This window comes from Tinamus guttatus, unplaced genomic scaffold, assembly GCF_059628265.1.
Source record: "Tinamus guttatus ecotype Peru unplaced genomic scaffold, ASM5962826v1 Tinamus_guttatus_pri_ptg000169l, whole genome shotgun sequence".
In the NCBI taxonomy this organism is placed as follows: Eukaryota; Metazoa; Chordata; class Aves; order Tinamiformes; family Tinamidae; genus Tinamus; species Tinamus guttatus.
The window spans coordinates 3,205,015-3,227,163 of record NW_028288703.1 but is presented as its reverse complement, the minus strand read 5'-3'; the positions used below and the strand labels follow the sequence as shown (position 1 = coordinate 3,227,163).

General features: G+C 69.5%; 1 protein-coding gene and 3 pseudogenes across 1 annotated transcript; all 4 read left to right on the top strand.

The window, feature by feature from the left end:
* Positions 1–445: 445 nt before the first annotated feature.
* Positions 446–2,222, top strand: LOC148594996 (uncharacterized; annotated as a pseudogene).
* Positions 2,223–2,283: 61 nt separating this feature from the next.
* Positions 2,284–4,057, top strand: LOC148594995 (E3 ubiquitin-protein ligase PHF7-like; annotated as a pseudogene).
* Positions 4,058–4,118: 61 nt separating this feature from the next.
* LOC148594994 (uncharacterized) lies at positions 4,119–5,533 on the top strand (annotated as a pseudogene).
* Positions 5,534–19,539: 14,006 nt separating this feature from the next.
* On the top strand, positions 19,540–21,766 carry LOC148594993 (E3 ubiquitin-protein ligase PHF7-like). Its single transcript, XM_088522845.1, has 9 exons — positions 19,540–19,573; positions 19,661–19,752; positions 19,835–19,936; positions 20,194–20,318; positions 20,474–20,636; positions 20,716–20,822; positions 20,928–21,038; positions 21,223–21,335; positions 21,432–21,766. Exons 1-9 carry the CDS (start codon positions 19,540–19,542, stop codon positions 21,764–21,766), a joined length of 1,182 nt encoding a protein of 393 aa, XP_088378971.1.
* Positions 21,767–22,149: the final 383 nt, after the last annotated feature.

Below are 22,149 nucleotides of genomic sequence, written 5' to 3'. Positions count from 1 at the left end.
AGCCACAGCCGCCCGATGCCGCCAGCATCAGTGCAGGAGCGGTGGCAGCTCCTGGCTCTGCTTGTGCTCCCAGCACCAGAGTGAGAAGCCGGCAAAAACGCGCGTCGCCCTCCGGCTCTGTGACACCCTCGAGCTCGCCATCAGACGTGGCGAGCTCCGTAACCAGCAGCCGAGGGGAATCCGCGTCGGCTTCCAGCTCCCCGGCTCCCGAGAGCAGCCCCCAGGCAGCGCGGCCAGGACCGGAGCGGCGCCCAGGACCGGAGCGGCGCCCAGGACGCTCCCGCCTTGCCCAGCGGACCCGCCACCCGTATAGGCGGCCCTGACAGCCCCGCGGGACAAGCCATGTCCAGCAGGCCAAGAACAGCCCCTCGGAGCCCGCACTGAGCCCCGGTGCTGTCCCGTTTGCAGTATCTCGCCACCGGGCTGGCGCAGCGCGGCGTGGGCGATGAGGGTATCTGCAGGTTCCTCCCGGCAGATATCAAGCGTAGTGTTAAGGCTGCGAGCCAGAAGGTGAGGCCGGGGCAGGGCCGGCAGCTCCGTGCGTGCAGAGGCTCGGGAGGGCTCAGCCGAGGGCGCGGGACACAAAGGCCGCGTTCCGAGGGGCTCCGACAACGCTCCCGGGAGCTCCGGCGGCTCCAGCGCAGGCAGCGACCTCATGCGCGAGGAGGCTCTGCGGGACGGGAGGCACCGGGGCCTTTCCTGGGGACGCGGGGCTGGCCGGGGAGGCCCAGCGCACGTCACCCACGGGGCTGCCGCGCTCTCTGCAGAGCTGCTTCGTGTGCGGCGAGTGCGGTGCCTCCCGCCCGTTTGCTTTCCCAGGCCCTGGGAGCTCATCCTGTGCAGCTCATGAGCAGCCAGGGGAACGCACCGACGCTGCTCTGCAGTAACGAGGGACACCTGGGAGTGCGACGAGTGTGCCGGCCTGGGCCCTGGTAAGAGGCAAAGCCCCGCCGCCCTGGGCTCGGGCCAGGACCTTTGGCACCATGGTGTGCCCATCGTGCAGAGGGGCCTGGTTCCACTGGGACTGTATCCAGGTAGGAGGTTTCGCCTGTCCCGGCGGCCACGGCCAGGGCCCAGCAGCAGCTGCTGCTAGCGCCGCTTGGCTCTCTGCACAGGGACTGGCTACCAGCGCGGGCCGCGAGCACTTCCGCTGCCCCGGGTGCAACGACAGGAGGACATTCCTGCCGGAAATGCTCCGAATGGGGATCCTGGTCCAGTTCAAGTTGGTGTCCTGCTGCCCTCATGCCGGGCTCCCCACGGAGCTGGAGGCGGGATGGGAGCCAGGCGAGCGGGGAAGGCTCACGAGCTCCCCTTCCTTCTCCTGCAGAAACCCTGCCTGGGAGGACGGCCGGTACGAGGAGCTGTACGACCGGCACAGCCAGTGCGACGCCAGCCGCTGCCTCTATCGTAGAGGGAGGCAGCGGGTGGAGGAAAGAGGGTAGGACACCGAAGCTGCCTCTGGCAGCCGCCGGGCTGGCCGCGGAGGCCGTCGCGCCGCGAGCAGGCGCTCAGCGCCGGAGCGGGGCCGGGCACTGCCCTGATCCGCTCCCTTGGCCTTGGTCGCCCTGCCGGCATCGCGGCCAGCCCCGGCTGCCACAGCACCAGCCCGTTTGCTTGCCCAGGCCCTGGGAGCTCATCCTGTGCAGCTTGTGCGCAGTCAGGGGAACGCACCGGTGCTGCTCCGCACTAACGAGGGACACCTGGGAGTGCAATGAGTGTGCCGGCCTGGGCCCTGGTAAGAGGCGAAGCCCCGCGGCCCCGGGCTCGGGCCAGGGCCAGGCAGGGTCTCGCGGCCGTGCCGCTCACTGTCCCTCTGCCCTCACAGCCCCCAGGGTGCAGCCACAGCCGCCCGATGCCGCCAGCATCAGTGCAGGAGCGGTGGCAGCTCCTGGCTCTGCTTGTGCTCCCAGCACCAGAGTGAGAAGCCGGCAAACACGCGCGTCGCCCTCCGGCTCTGTGACACCCTCGAGCTCGCCATCAGACGTGGCGAGCTCCGTAACCAGCAGCCGAGGGGAATCCGCGTCGGCTTCCAGCTCCCCGGCTCCCGAGAGCAGCCCCCAGGCAGCGCGGCCAGGACCGGAGCGGCGCCCAGGACCGGAGCGGTGCCCAGGACACTCCCGCCTTGCCCAGCGGACCCGCCACCCGTATAGGCGGCCCTGACAGCCGCGCGGGACAAGCCATGTCCAGCAGGCCCAGGAACAGCCCCTCGGAGCCCGCACTGAGCCCCGGTGCTGTCCCGTTTGCAGTATCTCGCCACCGGGCTGGCGCAGCGCGGCGTGGGCGATGAGGGTATCTGCAGGTTCCTCCCGGCAGATATCAAGCATAGTGTTAAGGCTGCGAGCCAGAAGGTGAGGCCGGGGCAGGGCCGGCAGCTCCGTGCGTGCAGAGGCTCGGGAGGGCTCAGCCGAGGGCGCGGGACACAAAGGCCGCGTTCCGAGGGGCTCCGACGACGCTCCCGGGAGCTCCGGCGGCTCCAGCGCAGGCAGCGACCTCGTGCACGAGGAGGCTCTGCGGGACGGGAGGCACCGGGGCCTTTCCTGGGGACGCGGGGCTGGCCGGGGAGGCCCAGCGCACGTCACCCACGGGGCTGCCGCGCTCTCTGCAGAGCTGCTTCGTGTGCGGCGAGTGCGGTGCCTCCCGCCCGTTTGCTTTCCCAGGCCCTGGGAGCTCATCCTGTGCAGCTCATGAGCAGCCAGGGGAACGCACCGACGCTGCTCTGCAGTAACGAGGGACACCTGGGAGTGCGACGAGTGTGCCGGCCTGGGCCCTGGTAAGAGGCAAAGCCCCGCCGCCCTGGGCTCGGGCCAGGGCCTTTGGCACCATGGTGTGCCCATCGTGCAGAGGGGCCTGGTTCCACTGGGACTGTATCCAGGTAGGAGGTTTCGCCTGTCCCGGGGCACGGCCAGGGCCCAGCAGCAGCTGCTGCTAGCGCCGCTTGGCTCTCTGCACAGGGACTGGCTACCAGCGCGGGCCGCGAGCACTTCCGCTGCCCCGGGTGCAACGACAGGAGGACATTCCTGCCGGAAATGCTCCGAATGGGGATCCTGGTCCAGTTCAAGTTGGTGTCCTGCTGCCCTCATGCCGGGCTCCCCACGGAGCTGGAGGCGGGATGGGAGCCAGGCGAGCGGGGAAGGCTCACGAGCTCCCCTTCCTTCTCCTGCAGAAACCCTGCCTGGGAGGACGGCCGGTACGAGGAGCTGTACGACCGGCACAGCCAGTGCGATGCCAGCCGCTGCCTCTATCGTAGAGGGAGGCAGCGGGCGGAGGAAAGAGGGTAGGGCACCGAAGCTGCCTCTGGCAGCCGCCGGGATGGCCGCGGAGGCTGTCGCGCCGCGAGCAGGCGCTCAGCGCCGGAGCGGGGCCGGGCGCTGCCCTGATCCGCTCCCTTGGCCTTGGTCGCCCTGCCGGCATCGTGGCCAGCCCCGGCTGCCACAGCACCAGCCCGTTTGCTTGCCCAGGCCCTGGGAGCTCATCCTGTGCAGCTCGTGCGCAGCCAGGGGAACGCACCGGCGCTGCTCCGCAGTAACGAGGGACACCTGGGAGTGCGATGAGTGTGCCGGCCTGGGCTCCGGTAAGAGGCGAAGCCCCGCGGCCCCGGGCTTCGGCCAGGGCCAGGCAGGGTCTCGCGGCCGTGCCGCTCACTGTCCCTCTGCCCTCACAGCCCCCAGGGTGCAGCCACAGCCGCCCGATGCCGCCAGCATCAGTGCAGGAGCGGTGGCAGCTCCTGGCTCTGCTTGTGCTCCCAGCACCAGAGTGAGAAGCCGGCAAAAACGCGCGTCGCCCTCCGGCTCTGTGACACCCTCGAGCTCGCCATCAGACGTGGCGAGCTCCGTAACCAGCAGCCGAGGGGAATCCGCGTCGGCTTCCAGCTCCCCGGCTCCCGAGAGCAGCCCCCAGGCAGCGCGGCCAGGACCGGAGCGGCGCCCAGGACCGGAGCGGCGCCCAGGACGCTCCCGCCTTGCCCAGCGGACCCGCCACCCGTATAGGCGGCCCTGACAGCCCCGCGGGACAAGCCATGTCCAGCAGGCCAAGAACAGCCCCTCGGAGCCCGCACTGAGCCCCGGTGCTGTCCCGTTTGCAGTATCTCGCCACCGGGCTGGCGCAGCGCGGCGTGGGCGATGAGGGTATCTGCAGGTTCCTCCCGGCAGATATCAAGCGTAGTGTTAAGGCTGCGAGCCAGAAGGTGAGGCCGGGGCAGGGCCGGCAGCTCCGTGCGTGCAGAGGCTCGGGAGGGCTCAGCCGAGGGCGCGGGACACAAAGGCCGCGTTCCGAGGGGCTCCGACAACGCTCCCGGGAGCTCCGGCGGCTCCAGCGCAGGCAGCGACCTCATGCGCGAGGAGGCTCTGCGGGACGGGAGGCACCGGGGCCTTTCCTGGGGACGCGGGGCTGGCCGGGGAGGCCCAGCGCACGTCACCCACGGGGCTGCCGCGCTCTCTGCAGAGCTGCTTCGTGTGCGGCGAGTGCGGTGCCTCCCGCCCGTTTGCTTTCCCAGGCCCTGGGAGCTCATCCTGTGCAGCTCATGAGCAGCCAGGGGAACGCACCGACGCTGCTCTGCAGTAACGAGGGACACCTGGGAGTGCGACGAGTGTGCCGGCCTGGGCCCTGGTAAGAGGCAAAGCCCCGCCGCCCTGGGCTCGGGCCAGGACCTTTGGCACCATGGTGTGCCCATCGTGCAGAGGGGCCTGGTTCCACTGGGACTGTATCCAGGTAGGAGGTTTCGCCTGTCCCGGGGCACGGCCAGGGCCCAGCAGCAGCTGCTGCTAGCGCCGCTTGGCTCTCTGCACAGGGACTGGCTACCAGCGCGGGCCGCGAGCACTTCCGCTGCCCCGGGTGCAACGACAGGAGGACATTCCTGCCGGAAATGCTCCGAATGGGGATCCTGGTCCAGTTCAAGTTGGTGTCCTGCTGCCCTCATGCCGGGCTCCCCACGGAGCTGGAGGCGGGATGGGAGCCAGGCGAGCAGGGAAGGCTCACGAGCTCCCCTTCCTTCTCCTGCAGAAACCCTGCCTGGGAGGACGGCCGGTACGAGGAGCTGTACGACCGGCACAGCCAGTGCGACGCCAGCCGCTGCCTCTATCGTAGAGGGAGGCAGCGGGTGGAGGAAAGAGGGTAGGACACCGAAGCTGCCTCTGGCAGCCGCCGGGCTGGCCGCGGAGGCCGTCGCGCCGCGAGCAGGCGCTCAGCGCCGGAGCGGGGCCGGGCACTGCCCTGATCCGCTCCCTTGGCCTTGGTCGCCCTGCCGGCATCGCGGCCAGCCCCGGCTGCCACAGCACCAGCCCGTTTGCTTGCCCAGGCCCTGGGAGCTCATCCTGTGCAGCTTGTGCGCAGTCAGGGGAACGCACCGGCGCTGCTCCGCACTAACGAGGGACACCTGGGAGTGCAATGAGTGTGCCGGCCTGGGCCCTGGTAAGAGGCGAAGCCCCGCGGCCCCGGGCTCGGGCCAGGGCCAGGCAGGGTCTCGCGGCCGTGCCGCTCACTGTCCCTCTGCCCTCACAGCCCCCAGGGTGCAGCCACAGCCGCCCGATGCCGCTAGCGTCAGCGCAGGAGCGACGGCAGCTCCCGGCTCTGCTCGTGCTCCCAGCACCAGAGTGAGAAGCCGGCAAACACGCGCGTCGCCCTCCGGCTCTGTGACACCCTCGAGCTCGCCATCAGACGCGGCGAGCTCCGTAACCAGCAGCCGAGGGGAATCTGCGTCGGCTTCCAGCTCCCCGGCTCCCGAGAGCAGCCCCCAGGCAGCGCGGCCAGGACCGGAGCGGCGCCCAGGACCAGAGCGGTGCCCAGGACACTCCCGCCTTGCCCAGCGGACCCGCCACCCGTATAGGCGGCCCTGACAGCCCCACGGGATTAGCCGTGTCCAGCAGGCCCAGGAACAGCCCCTCGGAGCCCGCACTGAGCCCCGGTGCTGTCCCGTTTGCAGTATCTCGCCACCGGGCTGGCGCAGCGCGGCGTGGGCGATGAGGGTATCTGCAGGTTCCTCCCGGCAGATATCAAGCGTAGTGTTAAGGCTGCGAGCCAGAAGGTGAGGCCGGGGCAGGGCCGGCAGCTCTGTGCGTGCAGAGGCTCGGGAGGGCTCAGCCGAGGGCGCGGGACACAAAGGCCGCGTTCCGAGGGGCTCCGACAACGCTCCCGGGAGCTCCGGCGGCTCCAGCGCAGGCAGCGACCTCGTGCACGAGGAGGCTCTGCGGGACGGGAGGCACCGGGGCCTTTCCTGGGGACGCGGGGCTGGCCGGGGAGGCCCAGCGCACGTCGCCCACGGGGCTGCCGCGCTCTCTGCAGAGCTGCTTCGTGTGCGGCGAGTGCGGTGCCTCCCGCCCGTTTGCTTTCCCAGGCCCTGGGAGCTCATCCTGTGCAGCTCATGAGCAGCCAGGGGAACGCACCGACGCTGCTCTGCAGTAACGAGGGACACCTGGGAGTGCGACGAGTGTGCCGGCCTGGGCCCTGGTAAGAGGCAAAGCCCCGCCGCCCTGGGCTCGGGCCAGGGCCTTTGGCACCATGGTGTGCCCATCGTGCAGAGGGGCCTGGTTCCACTGGGACTGTATCCAGGTAGGAGGTTTCGCCTGTCCCGGGGCACGGCCAGGGCCCAGCAGCAGCTGCTGCTAGCGCCGCTTGGCTCTCTGCACAGGGACTGGCTACCAGCGCGGGCCGCGAGCACTTCCGCTGCCCCGGGTGCAACGACAGGAGGACATTCCTGCCGGAAATGCTCCGAATGGGGATCCTGGTCCAGTTCAAGTTGGTGTCCTGCTGCCCTCATGCCGGGCTCCCCACGGAGCTGGAGGCGGGATGGGAGCCAGGCGAGCGGGGAAGGCTCACGAGCTCCCCTTCCTTCTCCTGCAGAAACCCTGCCTGGGAGGACGGCCGGTACGAGGAGCTGTACGACCGGCACAGCCAGTGCGACGCCAGCCGCTGCCTCTATCGTAGAGGGAGGCAGCGGGTGGAGGAAAGAGGGTAGGGCACCGAAGCTGCCTCTGGCAGCCGCTGGACTGGCCGCGGAGGCCGTCGTGACGCGAGCAGGCGCTCAGCGCCGGAGCGGGGCCGGGCGCTGCCCTGATCCGCTCCCTTGGCCTTGGTCGCCCTGCCGGCATCGCGGCCAGCCCCGGCTGCCACAGCACCAGCCCGTTTGCTTGCCCAGGCCCTGGGAGCTCATCCTGTGCAGCTTGTGCGCAGTCAGGGGGACGCACCGGCGCTGCTCCGCAGTAACGAGGGACACCTGGGAGTGCAATGAGTGTGCCGGCCTGGGCTCCGGTAAGAGGCGAAGCCCCGCGGCCCCGGGCTCGGGCCAGGGCCAGGCAGGGTCTCGCGGCCGTGCCGCTCACTGTCCCTCTGCCCTCACAGCCCCCAGGGTGCAGCCACAGCCGCCCGATGCCGCCAGCATCAGTGCAGGAGCGGTGGCAGCTCCTGGCTCTGCTTGTGCTCCCAGCACCAGAGTGAGAAGCCGGCAAACACGCGCGTCGCCCTCCGGCTCTGTGACACCCTCGAGCTCGCCATCAGACGTGGCGAGCTCCGTAACCAGCAGCCGAGGGGAATCCACGTCGGCTTCCAGCTCCCCGGCTCCCGAGAGCAGCCCCCAGGCAGCGCGGCCAGGACCGGAGCGGCGCCCAGGACCGGAGCGGCGCCCAGGACACTCCCGCCTTGCCCAGCGGACCCGCCACCCGTATAGGCGGCCCTGACAGCCGCGCGGGACAAGCCATGTCCAGCAGGCCCAGGAACAGCCCCTCGGAGCCCGCACTGAGCCCCGGTGCTGTCCCGTTTGCAGTATCTCGCCACCGGGCTGGCGCAGCGCGGCGTGGGCGATGAGGGTATCTGCAGGTTCCTCCCGGCAGATATCAAGCATAGTGTTAAGGCTGCGAGCCAGAAGGTGAGGCCGGGGCAGGGCCGGCAGCTCCGTGCGTGCAGAGGCTCGGGAGGGCTCAGCCGAGGGCGCGGGACACAAAGGCCGCGTTCCGAGGGGCTCCGACGACGCTCCCGGGAGCTCCGGCGGCTCCAGCGCAGGCAGCGACCTCGTGCACGAGGAGGCTCTGCGGGACGGGAGGCACCGGGGCCTTTCCTGGGGACGCGGGGCTGGCCGGGGAGGCCCAGCGCACGTCACCCACGGGGCTGCCGCGCTCTCTGCAGAGCTGCTTCGTGTGCGGCGAGTGCGGTGCCTCCCGCCCGTTTGCTTTCCCAGGCCCTGGGAGCTCATCCTGTGCAGCTCATGAGCAGCCAGGGGAACGCACCGACGCTGCTCTGCAGTAACGAGGGACACCTGGGAGTGCGACGAGTGTGCCGGCCTGGGCCCTGGTAAGAGGCAAAGCCCCGCCGCCCTGGGCTCGGGCCAGGGCCTTTGGCACCATGGTGTGCCCATCGTGCAGAGGGGCCTGGTTCCACTGGGACTGTATCCAGGTAGGAGGTTTCGCCTGTCCCGGGGCACGGCCAGGGCCCAGCAGCAGCTGCTGCTAGCGCCGCTTGGCTCTCTGCACAGGGACTGGCTACCAGCGCGGGCCGCGAGCACTTCCGCTGCCCCGGGTGCAACGACAGGAGGACATTCCTGCCGGAAATGCTCCGAATGGGGATCCTGGTCCAGTTCAAGTTGGTGTCCTGCTGCCCTCATGCCGGGCTCCCCACGGAGCTGGAGGCGGGATGGGAGCCAGGCGAGCGGGGAAGGCTCACGAGCTCCCCTTCCTTCTCCTGCAGAAACCCTGCCTGGGAGGACGGCCGGTACGAGGAGCTGTACGACCGGCACAGCCAGTGCGATGCCAGCCGCTGCCTCTATCGTAGAGGGAGGCAGCGGGCGGAGGAAAGAGGGTAGGGCACCGAAGCTGCCTCTGGCAGCCGCCGGGATGGCCGCGGAGGCTGTCGCGCCGCGAGCAGGCGCTCAGCGCCGGAGCGGGGCCGGGCGCTGCCCTGATCCGCTCCCTTGGCCTTGGTCGCCCTGCCGGCATCGTGGCCAGCCCCGGCTGCCACAGCACCAGCCCGTTTGCTTGCCCAGGCCCTGGGAGCTCATCCTGTGCAGCTCGTGCGCAGCCAGGGGAACGCACCGGCGCTGCTCCGCAGTAACGAGGGACACCTGGGAGTGCAATGAGTGTGCTGGCCTGGGCCCCGGTAAGAGGCGAAGCCCTGCGGCCCCGGGCTCGGGCCAGGGCCAGGGCCAGGCAGGGTCTCGCGGCCGTGCCGCTCACTGTCCCTCTGCCCTCACAGCCCCCAGGGTGCAGCCACAGCCGCCCGATGCCGCCAGCATCAGTGCAGGAGCGGTGGCAGCTCCTGGCTCTGCTTGTGCTCCCAGCACCAGAGTGAGAAGCCGGCAAACACGCGCGTCGCCCTCCGGCTCTGTGACACCCTCGAGCTCGCCATCAGACGTGGCGAGCTCCGTAACCAGCAGCCGAGGGGAATCCGCGTCGCCTTCCAGCTCCCCGGCTCCCGAGAGCAGCCCCCAGGCAGCGCGGCCAGGACTGGAGCGGCGCCCAGGACCGGAGCGGCGCCCAGGACGCTCCCGCCTTGCCCAGCGGACCCGCCACCCGTATAGGCGGCCCTGACAGCCCCGCGGGACAAGCCATGTCCAGCAGGCCAAGAACAGCCCCTCGGAGCCCGCACTGAGCCCCGGTGCTGTCCCGTTTGCAGTATCTCGCCACCGGGCTGGCGCAGCGCGGCGTGGGCGATGAGGGTATCTGCAGGTTCCTCCCGGCAGATATCAAGCGTAGTGTTAAGGCTGCGAGCCAGAAGGTGAGGCCGGGGCAGGGCCGGCAGCTCCGTGCGTGCAGAGGCTCGGGAGGGCTCAGCCGAGGGCGCGGGACACAAAGGCTGCGTTCCGAGGGGCTCCGACAACGCTCCCGGGAGCTCCGGCGGCTCCAGCGCAGGCAGCGACCTCGTGCACGAGGAGGCTCTGCGGGACGGGAGGCACCGGGGCCTTTCCTGGGGACGCGGGGCTGGCCGGGGAGGCCCAGCGCACGTCACCCACGGGGCTGCCGCGCTCTCTGCAGAGCTGCTTCGTGTGCGGCGAGTGCGGTGCCTCCGGCCCGTTTGCTTTCCCAGGCCCTGGGAGCTCATCCTGTGCAGCTCATGAGCAGCCAGGGGAACGCACCGACGCTGCTCTGCAGTAACGAGGGACACCTCGGAGTGCGACGAGTGTGCCGGCCTGGGCCCTGGTAAGAGGCAAAGCCCCGCCGCCCTGGGCTCGGGCCAGGGCCTTTGGCACCATGGTGTGCCCATCGTGCAGAGGGGCCTGGTTCCACCGGGACTGTATCCAGGTAGGAGGTTTCGCCTGTCCCGGGGCACGTCCAGGGCCCAGCAGCAGCTGCTGCTAGTGCCGCTTGGCTCTCTGCACAGGGACTGGCTACCAGCGCGGGCCGCGAGCACTTCCGCTGCCCCGGGTGCAACGACAGGAGGACATTCCTGCCGGAAATGCTCCGACTGGGGATCCTGGTCCAGTTCAAGTTGGTGTCCTGCTGCCCTCATGCCGGGCTCCCCACGGAGCTGGAGGCGGGATGGGAGCCAGGCGAGCGGGGAAGGCTCACGAGCTCCCCTTCCTTCTCCTGCAGAAACCCTGCCTGGGAGGACGGCCGGTACGAGGAGCTGTACGACCGGCACAGCCAGTGCGACGCCAGCCGCTGCCTCTATCGTAGAGGGAGGCAGCGGGTGGAGGAAAGAGGGTAGGACACCGAAGCTGCCTCTGGCAGCCGCCGGGCTGGCCGCGGAGGCCGTCGTGCCACGAGCAGGCGCTCAGCGCCGGAGCGGGGCCGGGCGCTGCCCTGATCCGCTCCCTTGGCCTTGGTCGCCCTGCCGGCATCGCGGCCAGCCCCGGCTGCCACAGCACCAGCCCATTTGCTTGCCCAGGCCCTGGGAGCTCATCCTGTGCAGCTTGTGCGCAGTCAGGGGAACGCACCGGCGCTGCTCCGCAGTAACGAGGGACACCTGGGAGTGCAATGAGTGTGCCGGCCTGGGCCCTGGTAAGAGGCGAAGCCCCGCGGCCCCGGGCTCGGGCCAGGGCCAGGCAGGGTCTCGCGGCCGTGCCGCTCACTGTCCCTCTGCCCTCACAGCCCCCAGGGGGCAGCCACAGCCGCCCGATGCCGCCAGCGTCAGCGCAGGAGCGACGGCAGCTCCCGGCTCTGCTCGTGCTCCCAGCACCAGAGTGAGAAGCCGGCAAACACGCGCGTCGCCCTCCGGCTCTGTGACACCCTCGAGCTCGCCATCAGACGCGGCGAGCTCCGTAACCAGCAGCCGAGGGGAATCTGCGTCGGCTTCCAGCTCCCTAGCTCCCGAGAGCAGCCCCCAGGCAGCGCAGCCAGGACCGGAGCGGCGCCCAGGACCAGAGCGGTGCCCAGGACACTCCCGCCTTGCCCAGCGGACCCGCCACCCGTATAGGCGGCCCTGACAGCCCCACGGGATTAGCCGTGTCCAGCAGGCCCAGGAACAGCCCCTCGGAGCCCGCACTGAGCCCCGGTGCTGTCCCGTTTGCAGTATCTCGCCACCGGGCTGGCGCAGCGCGGCGTGGGCGATGAGGGTATCTGCAGGTTCCTCCCGGCAGATATCAAGCGTAGTGTTAAGGCTGCGAGCCAGAAGGTGAGGCCGGGGCAGGGCCGGCAGCTCCGTGCGTGCAGAGGCTCGGGAGGGCTCAGCCGAGGGCGCGGGACACAAAGGCCGCGTTCCGAGGGGCTCCGACAACGCTCCCGGGAGCTCCGGCGGCTCCAGCGCAGGCAGCGACCTCGTGCACGAGGAGGCTCTGCGGGACGGGAGGCGCCGGGGCCTTTCCTGGGGACGCGGGGCTGGCCGGGGAGGCCCAGCGCACGTCGCCCACGGGGCTGCCGCGCTCTCTGCAGAGCTGCTTCGTGTGCGGCGAGTGCGGTGCCTCCCGCCCGTTTGCTTTCCCAGGCCCTGGGAGCTCATCCTGTGCAGCTCATGAGCAGCCAGGGGAACGCACCGACGCTGCTCTGCAGTAACGAGGGACACCTGGGAGTGCAATGAGTGTGCCGGCCTGGGCCCTGGTAAGAGGCAAAGCCCCGCCGCCCTGCGCTCGGGCCAGGGCCTTTGGCACCATGGTGTGCCCATCGTGCAGAGGGGCCTGGTTCCACTGGGACTGTATCCAGGTAGGAGGTTTTGCCTGTCCCGGGGCACGGCCAGGGCCCAGCAGCAGCTGCTGCTAGCGCCGCTTGGCTCTCTGCACAGGGACTGGCTACCAGCGCGGGCCGCGAGCACTTCCGCTGCCCCGGGTGCAACGACAGGAGGACATTCCTGCCGGAAATGCTCCGAATGGGGATCCTGGTCCAGTTCAAGTTGGTGTCCTGCTGCCCTCATGCCGGGCTCCCCACGGAGCTGGAGGCGGGATGGGAGCCAGGCGAGCGGGGAAGGCTCACGAGCTCCCCTTCCTTCTCCTGCAGAAACCCTGCCTGGGAGGACGGCCGGTACGAGGAGCTGTACGACCGGCACAGCCAGTGCGACGCCAGCCGCTGCCTCTATCGTAGAGGGAGGCAGCGGGTGGAGGAAAGAGGGTAGGACACCGAAGCTGCCTCTGGCAGCCGCCGGGCTGGCCGCGGAGGCCGTCGTGCCGCGAGCAGGCGCTCAGCGCCGGAGCGGGGCCGGGCGCTGCCCTGATCCGCTCCCTTGGCCTTGGTCGCCCTGCCGGCATCGCGGCCAGCCCCGGCTGCCACAGCACCAGCCCGTTTGCTTGCCCAGGCCCTGGGAGCTCATCCTGTGCAGCTTGTGCGCAGCCAGGGGAACGCACCGGCGCTGCTCTGCAGTAACGAGGGACACCTGGGAGTGCAATGAGTGTGCCGGCCTGGGCTCCGGTAAGAGGCGAAGCCCCGCGGCCCCGGGCTCGGGCCAGGGCCAGGCAGGGTCTCGCGGCCGTGCCGCTCACTGTCCCTCTGCCCTCACAGCCCCCAGGGTGCAGCCACAGCCGCCCGATGCCGCCAGCGTCAGCGCAGGAGCGACGGCAGCTCCCGGCTCTGCTCGTGCTCCCAGCACCAGAGTGAGAAGCCGGCAAACACGCGCGTCGCCCTCCGGCTCTGCGACACCCTCGAGCTCGCCATCAGACGCGGCGAGCTCCGTAACCAGCAGCCGAGGGGAATCTGCGTCGGCTTCCAGCTCCCCAGCTCCCGAGAGCAGCCCCCAGGCAGCGCAGCCAGGACCGGAGCGGCGCCCAGGACCAGAGCGGTGCCCAGGACACTCCCGCCTTGCCCAGCGGACCCGCCACCCGTATAGGCGGCCCTGACAGCCCCACGGGATTAGCCGTGTCCAGCAGGCCCAGGAACAGCCCCTCGGAGCCCGCACTGAGCCCCGGTGCTGTCCCGTTTGCAGTATCTCGCCACCGGGCTGGCGCAGCGCGGCGTGGGCGATGAGGGTATCTGCAGGTTCCTCCCGGCAGATATCAAGCGTAGTGTTAAGGCTGCGAGCCAGAAGGTGAGGCCGGGGCAGGGCCGGCAGCTCCGTGCGTGCAGAGGCTCGGGAGGGCTCAGCCGAGGGCGCGGGACACAAAGGCCGCATTCCGAGGGGCTCCGACAACGCTCCCGGGAGCTCCGGCGGCTCCAGCGCAGGCAGCGACCTCGTGCACGAGGAGGCTCTGCGGGACGGGAGGCACCGGGGCCTTTCCTGGGGACGCGGGGCTGGCCGGGGAGGCCCAGCGCACGTCGCCCACGGGGCTGCCGCGCTCTCTGCAGAGCTGCTTCGTGTGCGGCGAGTGCGGTGCCTCCCGCCCGTTTGCTTTCCCAGGCCCTGGGAGCTCATCCTGTGCAGCTCATGAGCAGCCAGGGGAACGCACCGACGCTGCTCTGCAGTAACGAGGGACACCTGGGAGTGCAATGAGTGTGCCGGCCTGGGCCCTGGTAAGAGGCAAAGCCCCGCCGCCCTGCGCTCGGGCCAGGGCCTTTGGCACCATGGTGTGCCCATCGTGCAGAGGGGCCTGGTTCCACTGGGACTGTATCCAGGTAGGAGGTTTTGCCTGTCCCGGGGCACGGCCAGGGCCCAGCAGCAGCTGCTGCTAGCGCCGCTTGGCTCTCTGCACAGGGACTGGCTACCAGCGCGGGCCGCGAGCACTTCCGCTGCCCCGGGTGCAACGACAGGAGGACATTCCTGCCGGAAATGCTCCGACTGGGGATCCTGGTCCAGTTCAAGTTGGTGTCCTGCTGCCCTCATGCCGGGCTCCCCACGGAGCTGGAGGCGGGATGGGAGCCAGGCGAGCGGGGAAGGCTCACGAGCTCCCCTTCCTTCTCCTGCAGAAACCCTGCCTGGGAGGACGGCCGGTACGAGGAGCTGTACGACCGGCACAGCCAGTGCGACGCCAGCCGCTGCCTCTATCGTAGAGGGAGGCAGCGGGTGGAGGAAAGAGGGTAGGACACCGAAGCTGCCTCTGGCAGCCGCCGGGCTGGCCGCGGAGGCCGTCGTGCCGCGAGCAGGCGCTCAGCGCCGGAGCGGGGCCGGGCGCTGCCCTGATCCGCTCCCTTGGCCTTGGTCGCCCTGCCGGCATCGCGGCCAGCCCCGGCTGCCACAGCACCAGCCCGTTTGCTTGCCCAGGCCCTGGGAGCTCATCCTGTGCAGCTTGTGCGCAGCCAGGGGAACGCACCGGCGCTGCTCTGCAGTAACGAGGGACACCTGGGAGTGCAATGAGTGTGCCGGCCTGGGCCCTGGTAAGAGGCGAAGCCCCGCGGCCCCGGGCTCGGGCCAGGGCCAGGCAGGGTCTCGCGGCCGTGCCGCTCACTGTCCCTCTGCCCTCACAGCCCCCAGGGTGCAGCCACAGCCGCCCGATGCCGCCAGCGTCAGCGCAGGAGCGACGGCAGCTCCCAGCTCTGCTCGTGCTCCCGGCTCCAGCTCAAGAAGCCGGCAAACACGCACGTCGCCCTCCGCCTCTGCGACACCCTCGAGCTCGCCATCAGACGTGGCGAGCTCCGTAACCAGCAGCCGAGGGGAATCCACGTTGGCTTCCAGCTCCCCGGCTCCCGAGAGCAGCCCCCAGGCAGCGCGGCCAGGACCGGAGCGGCGCCCAGGACCGGAGCGGCGCCCAGGACGCTCCCGCCTTGCTCAGCGGACCCGCCACCCGTACAGGCGGCCCTGACAGTCCCGCGGGACGAGCCGTGTCCAGCAGGCCCAGGAACAGCCCCTCGGAGCCCCCGCTGAGCCCCGGCGCTCTCCCATTTCCAGTATCTCACCACCGGGCTGGCGCAGCACGGCGCAGACGACCAGGGTATCTGCGGGTTCCTCCCAGCAGATATCAAACGCATAGTCAAGGCTGCGAGCCAGAAGGTGAGGCCGGGGCAGGGCCGGCAGCTCCATGCGCGCAGAGGCTCGGGAGGGCTCAGCCGGGGGCGCGGGACACAAAGGCCGCGTTCCGAGCGGCTCCGACGACGCTCCCGGGAGCTCCGGTGGCTCCAGCGCAGGCAGCAACCTCATGCGCGAGGAGGCTCTGCGGGACGGGAGGCACCGGGGCCTTTCCTGGGGACGCGGGGCTGGCTGGGGAGGCCCAGCGCACGTCGCCCACGGGGCTGCTGCACTCTCTGCAGAGCTGCTTCGTGTCCGGTGAGCGCGGTGCCTCCATCGACTGCCGGGGGAAGGGCTGCGGCCGCAGCTTCCACCTCCCCTGCGCCGTGGACAGCAGCTGCCTGACGCAGTTTTTCAAGCAGTACAGGTAAGGGCTGCAGGAGCCTCCGTGCATCCCGTGACCCTGCGAGGGGCTACCAGGGCCAGGGTCAGGCTGCGCAGGGCTCCTGGGGTCCCTCTGCCTGCCCTGCGGAGCCTGGCAGCCCCAGCACTTCCTCACCCTGCTCCTCTCTGCCGCCTTCGCCCCAGATCCTACTGCTCGGAGCACCGGCCGCAGCAGAGCGTGCCCGTGACACCTGGTGCAGAAACGCTCTGCATCATCTGCTTTGAGCAGCTGGAGGACAGCCTCACCTTTGGCACCATGGCGTGCCCATCGTGCAGAGGGGCCTGGTTCCACCGGGACAGCGGACCCGCCACCCGTACAGGCGGCCCTGACAGCCCCGCGGGACGAGCCGTGTGCCCACCGCCAGCTGTGGCACCGGTGCCCTGCCCCCTGCACAATAAAGTTTCTATCTGTCCTCCACGTACTGGCAGATGAGCCTGCTCTTCCTCGGCCTCCTCCGCCGCTACCTTTCCCGTCAGCTGCTTTGCAGGAGGGCTGCAGCGGGGCTGTCTGCTATCCCGCTCTTGGCAAAACCATCTCCGGAGCTGGCGAGGGCCTCGGCCCCGTTTCTCTGGCCTTGGGGGCCTCAGGAGGCCGGCTCGGCTGTGCCGGAGCCCAGGGCGCCGGTGGGACCTGAGAGTCAGGGAACTTTGGGCTTGGAGCTTTGTTCCAACGGGGCTGAGCAGCGTTTGGGGGTGGCAGGGCTTCCCAGGGAACATTCTAGAAGGAGCACGATGAGGCCACCCTCTGTGAGGAGAATTCTAGCATTGTGGTGGGGAGGGAAAGCAGGAGCTGCGGGGGAAAGAGAAGGGATGGGAAGACAACGGGTGCCTGCACCAGTCTCACGGTGGGCACCACATGGGTCCTGGACTGGCTATTGCATCCTCATTCATTTAGTTCCCGGGATAAGCACGGGCTAACAGCAGACAGCTCTCCAGGCTGGGCCATGGTGCTCGCTGGGCCAGGTGGAGCCCACCTGTGCTGGCACAGAGCTGCGCCTGCACCAGCTTTCTGCCGTGGCAGTTGCTAGAGCAGAAGCTCCCGTGTCCTCGGTGTCACGCAAAGCCGCACTCCGCCCTTGACGCCCCGGGACCCAGCTCTGTCCCCTGGCCGTGGAGCACGCCCAGCCTGGCAGGCTAAGGTCCTGGCTGCAGGAAGAGGAGCTCAGAGGGAGCTGGGGGCAGCGCAATGCCTGTGGGGGCTAGGGCTGGAGCCGGCTCCGCAGCACGAGGCCCAGCTGCAGCCCGTTCCCAGCGGCAGAGCCCACCTTTTCAGTGAGCTTCCCTGCCTCACACAGCTTCCCCCCGGCCTGTCCGGCAGGAGGCCACATCTCGCTCTTGCTGCTCCAGCGTCCCCAGCCCTGCGACCAGAGGGCAGTGGGGTGGACCCGACCTCTGCAAGTCCCGTCCCTCCCTTCCCCATCTGCCTCTGGCCTCGCTGGGTGCCTTTCAGAGCTGGGGTCCTTAGTGAATCCCGAGGGGTTCGTGAGCCTTTGGGAGGGCAGTTGTGCTCCGGGCAGCCTCTGGCTCCTCGGGCGCTCACAGGGAGGTGGTGTGGGTGCTTCTGCCTTCCGTCACCTCCCGTCCCGCTGCGGAGAAACCAGCGGCTGCGGCTGGCCTGGAGCGACCGCACACTTGCACCCTGCCGAGCTCAGCTGGGGATATTTCACAGAATCCCAGAACAGCTGAGCTTGGAAGGGACCTCTAGAGACCATCTAGTCCAACCCCAATGTTCCAGCAGGCACACCCAGAGCACATGGTGGCATCCAGGCGGGTCTTGAAGGTCTCCAGAGAAGGAGACTCCACAGCCTCTCTGGGCAGCCTGTTGCAGGGCTCTGGCACCCTCACAGCAGAGAAGTTCTTCCTCACATGGGGATGGAACTGCCTGGCTCTCAACTTGCTCCCCTTGTCACCGGCCATCAGCGAGAAGAGTTTGGCCCCATCCTCCCTACATTCTCCCCTCAGGAACTTGTACGTATTGCTCACATCCCCTCCCAGTCTTCTCTCCTCCAGGCTAAACAGGCCCAGCTCGCTCACTCTTTCCTCATACGATAGATGCTCCAGCCCCTTAATCATCTTTGTGGCTCTCCGTTGGACCCTCTCTACATCTGGGAGCTTCAGAGCTGCCTTGAGCTCTCCAGTGTCTGCCGCACCGACCAGGTGCTGTCGGCCCACAGGGCTTTAGTGCTTTGAACCAGCCTGGCAGGGACGATCCCTTCGTGCCGAGGAGAAGCTCGACTCGGGCTCACTAGTGGTGCGTGGGAGGGAGAGATGGCTGCAGGAGGCAGCATCTGCCCTCAAGGCCTGCAGCAATAATTCCACCTTTCCTTTTACCCTCTCCTTTATGGTTGAGGAACGCCGGCGGGAGCTGAGGAGCCAGGGAAGCCCAGGCCGCCGTCGCGCACAGGGAGCTGTTCACGTTGCTGGTGCCTGCCCCGGAGGCCGCCTTTGCCCATGACGCAGGGCTTCTCCAGGCACAGCCGCCACTCTCCGCATGGCCACAGTACCATGGCCCAGGCGTTCCCCATGCAACGTAACGGCCCAGAGAGCGTTTCTGGAGGTGAACGGGCCACACGGCTTGGAAACCCGAGTCTCTGTAGGGCAAACGCAAAGACACGCGGCGCCACAGCCCGGCGACGGCGGCGGGAGGGCGGCAGGGCCCCACGAGCCGCGCCGGGAGGCCGCGGCCGCTCTGAACCGGTGCCAAGCGGTTCACAATTTGTGAGGCTGAAGGGCCTCTTGCTGGGGAAATGCCTGCTTTAGTGGTTAGCAGCCTGGAATCCTAGAGCTTGCTGCCCACATTGCTTCACCCTAGGCCTTTCCCGATGGCTCCTGTGGGCAAGCAGGATCTATCTCCTGGGCAAGCCCTGCTTCTTCTGGGGAAGGGATCCCCTCTAACAAGAGGGGGCTGTGGGGCTCGGGCCCCCGCCGAGCAGAGGGACAGGGACAAGATGGTTTGGAGCAAGCGTGGCTGGCAGAGAGGTGCTGCTTCCTGCTCGGCCTTGGCCTCACTCCCTCATGGCAGGGGCCATGGGGTATAGGAGAGGGCAGAGGGAGGTGCAGGCCAGCGGGACATGGGGGAAGGACAGTTCTGTGTCTCTGGGCTCCTGCTCTGCTCTGCCCGGGCCTTGGGGCAGACGGTAACCCTGTGCTGGCCCCGCAGGTGCTCCTCAGCCATGGCCTCCAAGTAAAAAGCCCCAGCCAGGAGCACCCTGTGGGCAGAGGCAAAGAAGCCAAGGCTGGGGAGGAAGATGGACCCTGGCAGCCCAGCCTTGCTGAGAGAGCTCTTGCCAAGAGCCGCAGAGCGGACAGCCCCGCTGGAGAAGCCGCCGCGACAGGCAGCGGTGGAGGAGGCCGAGGAAGACCCGGCTCATCTTCCTGCACATGGACGGCAGGGGGAATTTATTCTGCAGGCAGCAGGGCACCGGTGCCGTAGCCAGCGGTTGGCACAGGGCTCATCCCGCGGTGCTGTCCGGCCGGCTGCATGGGTGTCACTGCCTGTGGCACAGGGGCCATCGTTCCTGTAGCTGCCCGTGTCATGACTCTGCTGCACGAGCACCGTGTCACAGCGGTACCCTGTGACACGGCCGTGCGGGCAGCACATAAGGGGCCGCTGGACGCCAGCAAGGCTGAGTTCGGAGGAAGCGCCTCCGAGCGGCTTGGGAAGGTCGGCGAGTGGATGCGAGCGGATGGCGGCGGGGAGCGGAGAGCGGACGCGAAAGGAGGCCACGCGAGCGGAGGGCTGGGGAGGCGGGGGTGGCGCGGACCTCGCGGGGCCGTCACGGGATCCCTGCCTGGCGGATCCAGGCTCCCCTGCCCCGCTCTCACCCAGGAGCCCTGTCACCGCAGGGTCACCAGAGGAGATCTGGAAGAGAACCCCAGTGCGTCAGTGCTAGGACTCTCCAGAGTTTTTGGTGGACAAGAATCCCAAGTTTCAGGATGAAGAGGAAGGCGCCTGACTCTCGCGAGCAGGGTGAGGGCGCCGTGCCCGTCCCCACGTCTCCCTGCGCCCCGCGTGCTGCCGGGTGCTGAGCGGCGGGCGCCTTCGCTCTCCCTGCAGCGTGCGTGCTCTGCCGCCGGGCCGACGTCCCCGAGACCGTCGTCGGGAAGCGGCACAGGAAGCACGGCCTCTGCGTCCACGAGCGCTGCCTGGTGAGCTGCCCGGGGGCTCCTGTGCTGCCCAGGAACAGCCCCTCGGAGCCCCCCCTGAGCCCCGGCGCTCTCCCGTTTGCAGTATCTCGCCACTGGGCTGGCGCAGCGCGGCGCGGACGACCAGGGTATCTGCGGGTTCCTCCCAGCAGATATCAAACGCATAGTCAAGGCTGCGAGCCAGAAGGTGAGGCCGGGGCAGGGCCGGCAGCTCCGTGCGCGCAGAGGCTCGGGAGGGCTCAGCCGGGGGCGCGGGACACAAAGGCCGCGTTCCGAGCGGCTCCGACGATGCTCCCGGGAGCTCCGGCGGCTCCAGCGCAGGCAGCGACCTCGTGCGCGAGGAGGCTCTGCGGGACGGGAGGCACCGGGGCCTTTCCTGGGGACGCGGGGCTGGCCGGGGAGGCCCAGCGCACGTCGCCCACGGGGCTGCCGCGCTCTCTGCAGAGCTGCTTCGTGTGCGGCGAGCGCGGTGCCTCCATCGACTGCCGGGGGAAGGGCTGCGGCCGCAGCTTCCACCTCCCCTGCGCCGTGGACAGCAGCTGCCTGACGCAGTTTTTCAATCAGTACAGGTAAGGGCTGCAGGAGCCTCCGTGCGTCCCGTGACCCTGCGAGGGGCTACCAGAACCAGGCTGCGCAGGGTTCCTGCGGCCCCTTTGCCCGCCCTGCGGAGCCTGGCAGCCCCAGCGCTTCCTCACCCTGCTCCTCTCTACCGTCTTCGCCCCAGATCCTACTGCTCGGAGCACCGGCCGCAGCAGAGCGTGCCCGTGACACCTGATGCAGAAACGCTCTGCATCATCTGCTTCGAGCAGCTGGAGGACAGCCTCACCTTTGGCACCATGGTGTGCCCATCGTGCAGAGGGGCCTGGTTCCACCGAGACTGTATCCAGGTAGGAGGTTTTGCCTGTCCCGGGGCACGTCCAGGGCCCAGCAGCAGCTGCTGCTAGCGCCGCTTGGCTCTCTGCACAGGGACTGGCTACCAGCGCGGGCCGCGGGCACTTCCGCTGCCCCGGGTGCAACGACAGGAGGAGATTCCTGCCAGAAATGCTCCGAATGGGGATCCTGGTCCAGTTCAAGTTGGTGTCCTGCTGCCCTCATGCCGGGCTCCCCACGGAGCTGGAGGCGGGATGGGAGCCAGGCGAGCGGGGAAGGCTCACGAGCTCCCCTTCCTTTTCCTGCAGAAACCCTGCCTGGGAGGACGGCCGGTACGAGGAGCTGTACGACCGGCACAGCCAGTGCGATGCCAGCCGCTGCCTCTATCGTAGAGGGAGGCAGCGAGCGGAGGAAAGAGGGTAGGGCACCGAAGCTGCCTCTGGCAGCCGCCGGGCTGGCCGCGGAAGCCGTCGTGACGCGAGCAGGCGCTCAGCGCCGGAGCGGGGCCGGGCACTGCCCTGATCCGCTCCCTTGGCCTTGGTCGCCCTGCCGGCATCGTGGCCAGCCCCGGCTGCCACAGCACCAGCCCGTTTGCTTGCCCAGGCCCTGGGAGCTCATCCTGTGCAGCTCGTGCGCAGCCAGGGGGACGCACCGGCGCTGCTCCGCAGTAACGAGGGACACCTGGGAGTGCGATGAGTGTGCTGGCCTGGGCCCCGGTAAGAGGCAAAGCCCCGTGGCCCTGGGCTCGGGCCAGGGCCAGGGCCAGGCAGGGGCTCGCGGCCATGGCGCTCACTGTCCCCCTGCCCTCACAGCCCCCAGGGTGCAGCCACAGCCGCCCGATGCCGCCAGCACCAGCACAGAAGCGGCGGCAGCTCCCAGCTCTGCTCGTGCTCCCGGCTCCAGCTCAAGAAGCCGGCAAACACGCGCGTCGCCCTCCGCCTCTGCGACACCCTCGAGCTCGCCATCAGACGCGGCGAGCTCCGCAACCAGCAGCCGAGCGGAATCCGCGTTGGCTTCCAGCTCCCCGGCTCCCGAGAGCAGCCCCCAGGCAGCGCGGCCAGGACCGGAGCGGCGCCCAGGACCGGAGCGGCGCCCAGGACGCTCCCGCCTTGCTCAGCGGACCCGCCACCCGTACAGGCGGCCCTGACAGTCCCGCGGGACGAGCCGTGTCCAGCAGGCCCAGGAACAGCCCCTCGGAGCCCCCGCTGAGCCCCGGCGCTCTCCCATTTCCAGTATCTCACCACCGGGCTGGCGCAGCACGGCGCAGACGACCAGGGTATCTGCGGGTTCCTCCCAGCAGATATCAAACGCATAGTCAAGGCTGCGAGCCAGAAGGTGAGGCCGGGGCAGGGCCGGCAGCTCCGTGCGCGCAGAGGCTCGGGAGGGCTCAGCCGGGGGCGCGGGACACAAAGGCCGCGTTCCGAGCGGCTCCGACGACGCTCCCGGGAGCTCCGGTGGCTCCAGCGCAGGCAGCAACCTCATGCGCGAGGAGGCTCTGCGGGATGGGAGGCACCGGGGCCTTTCCTGGGG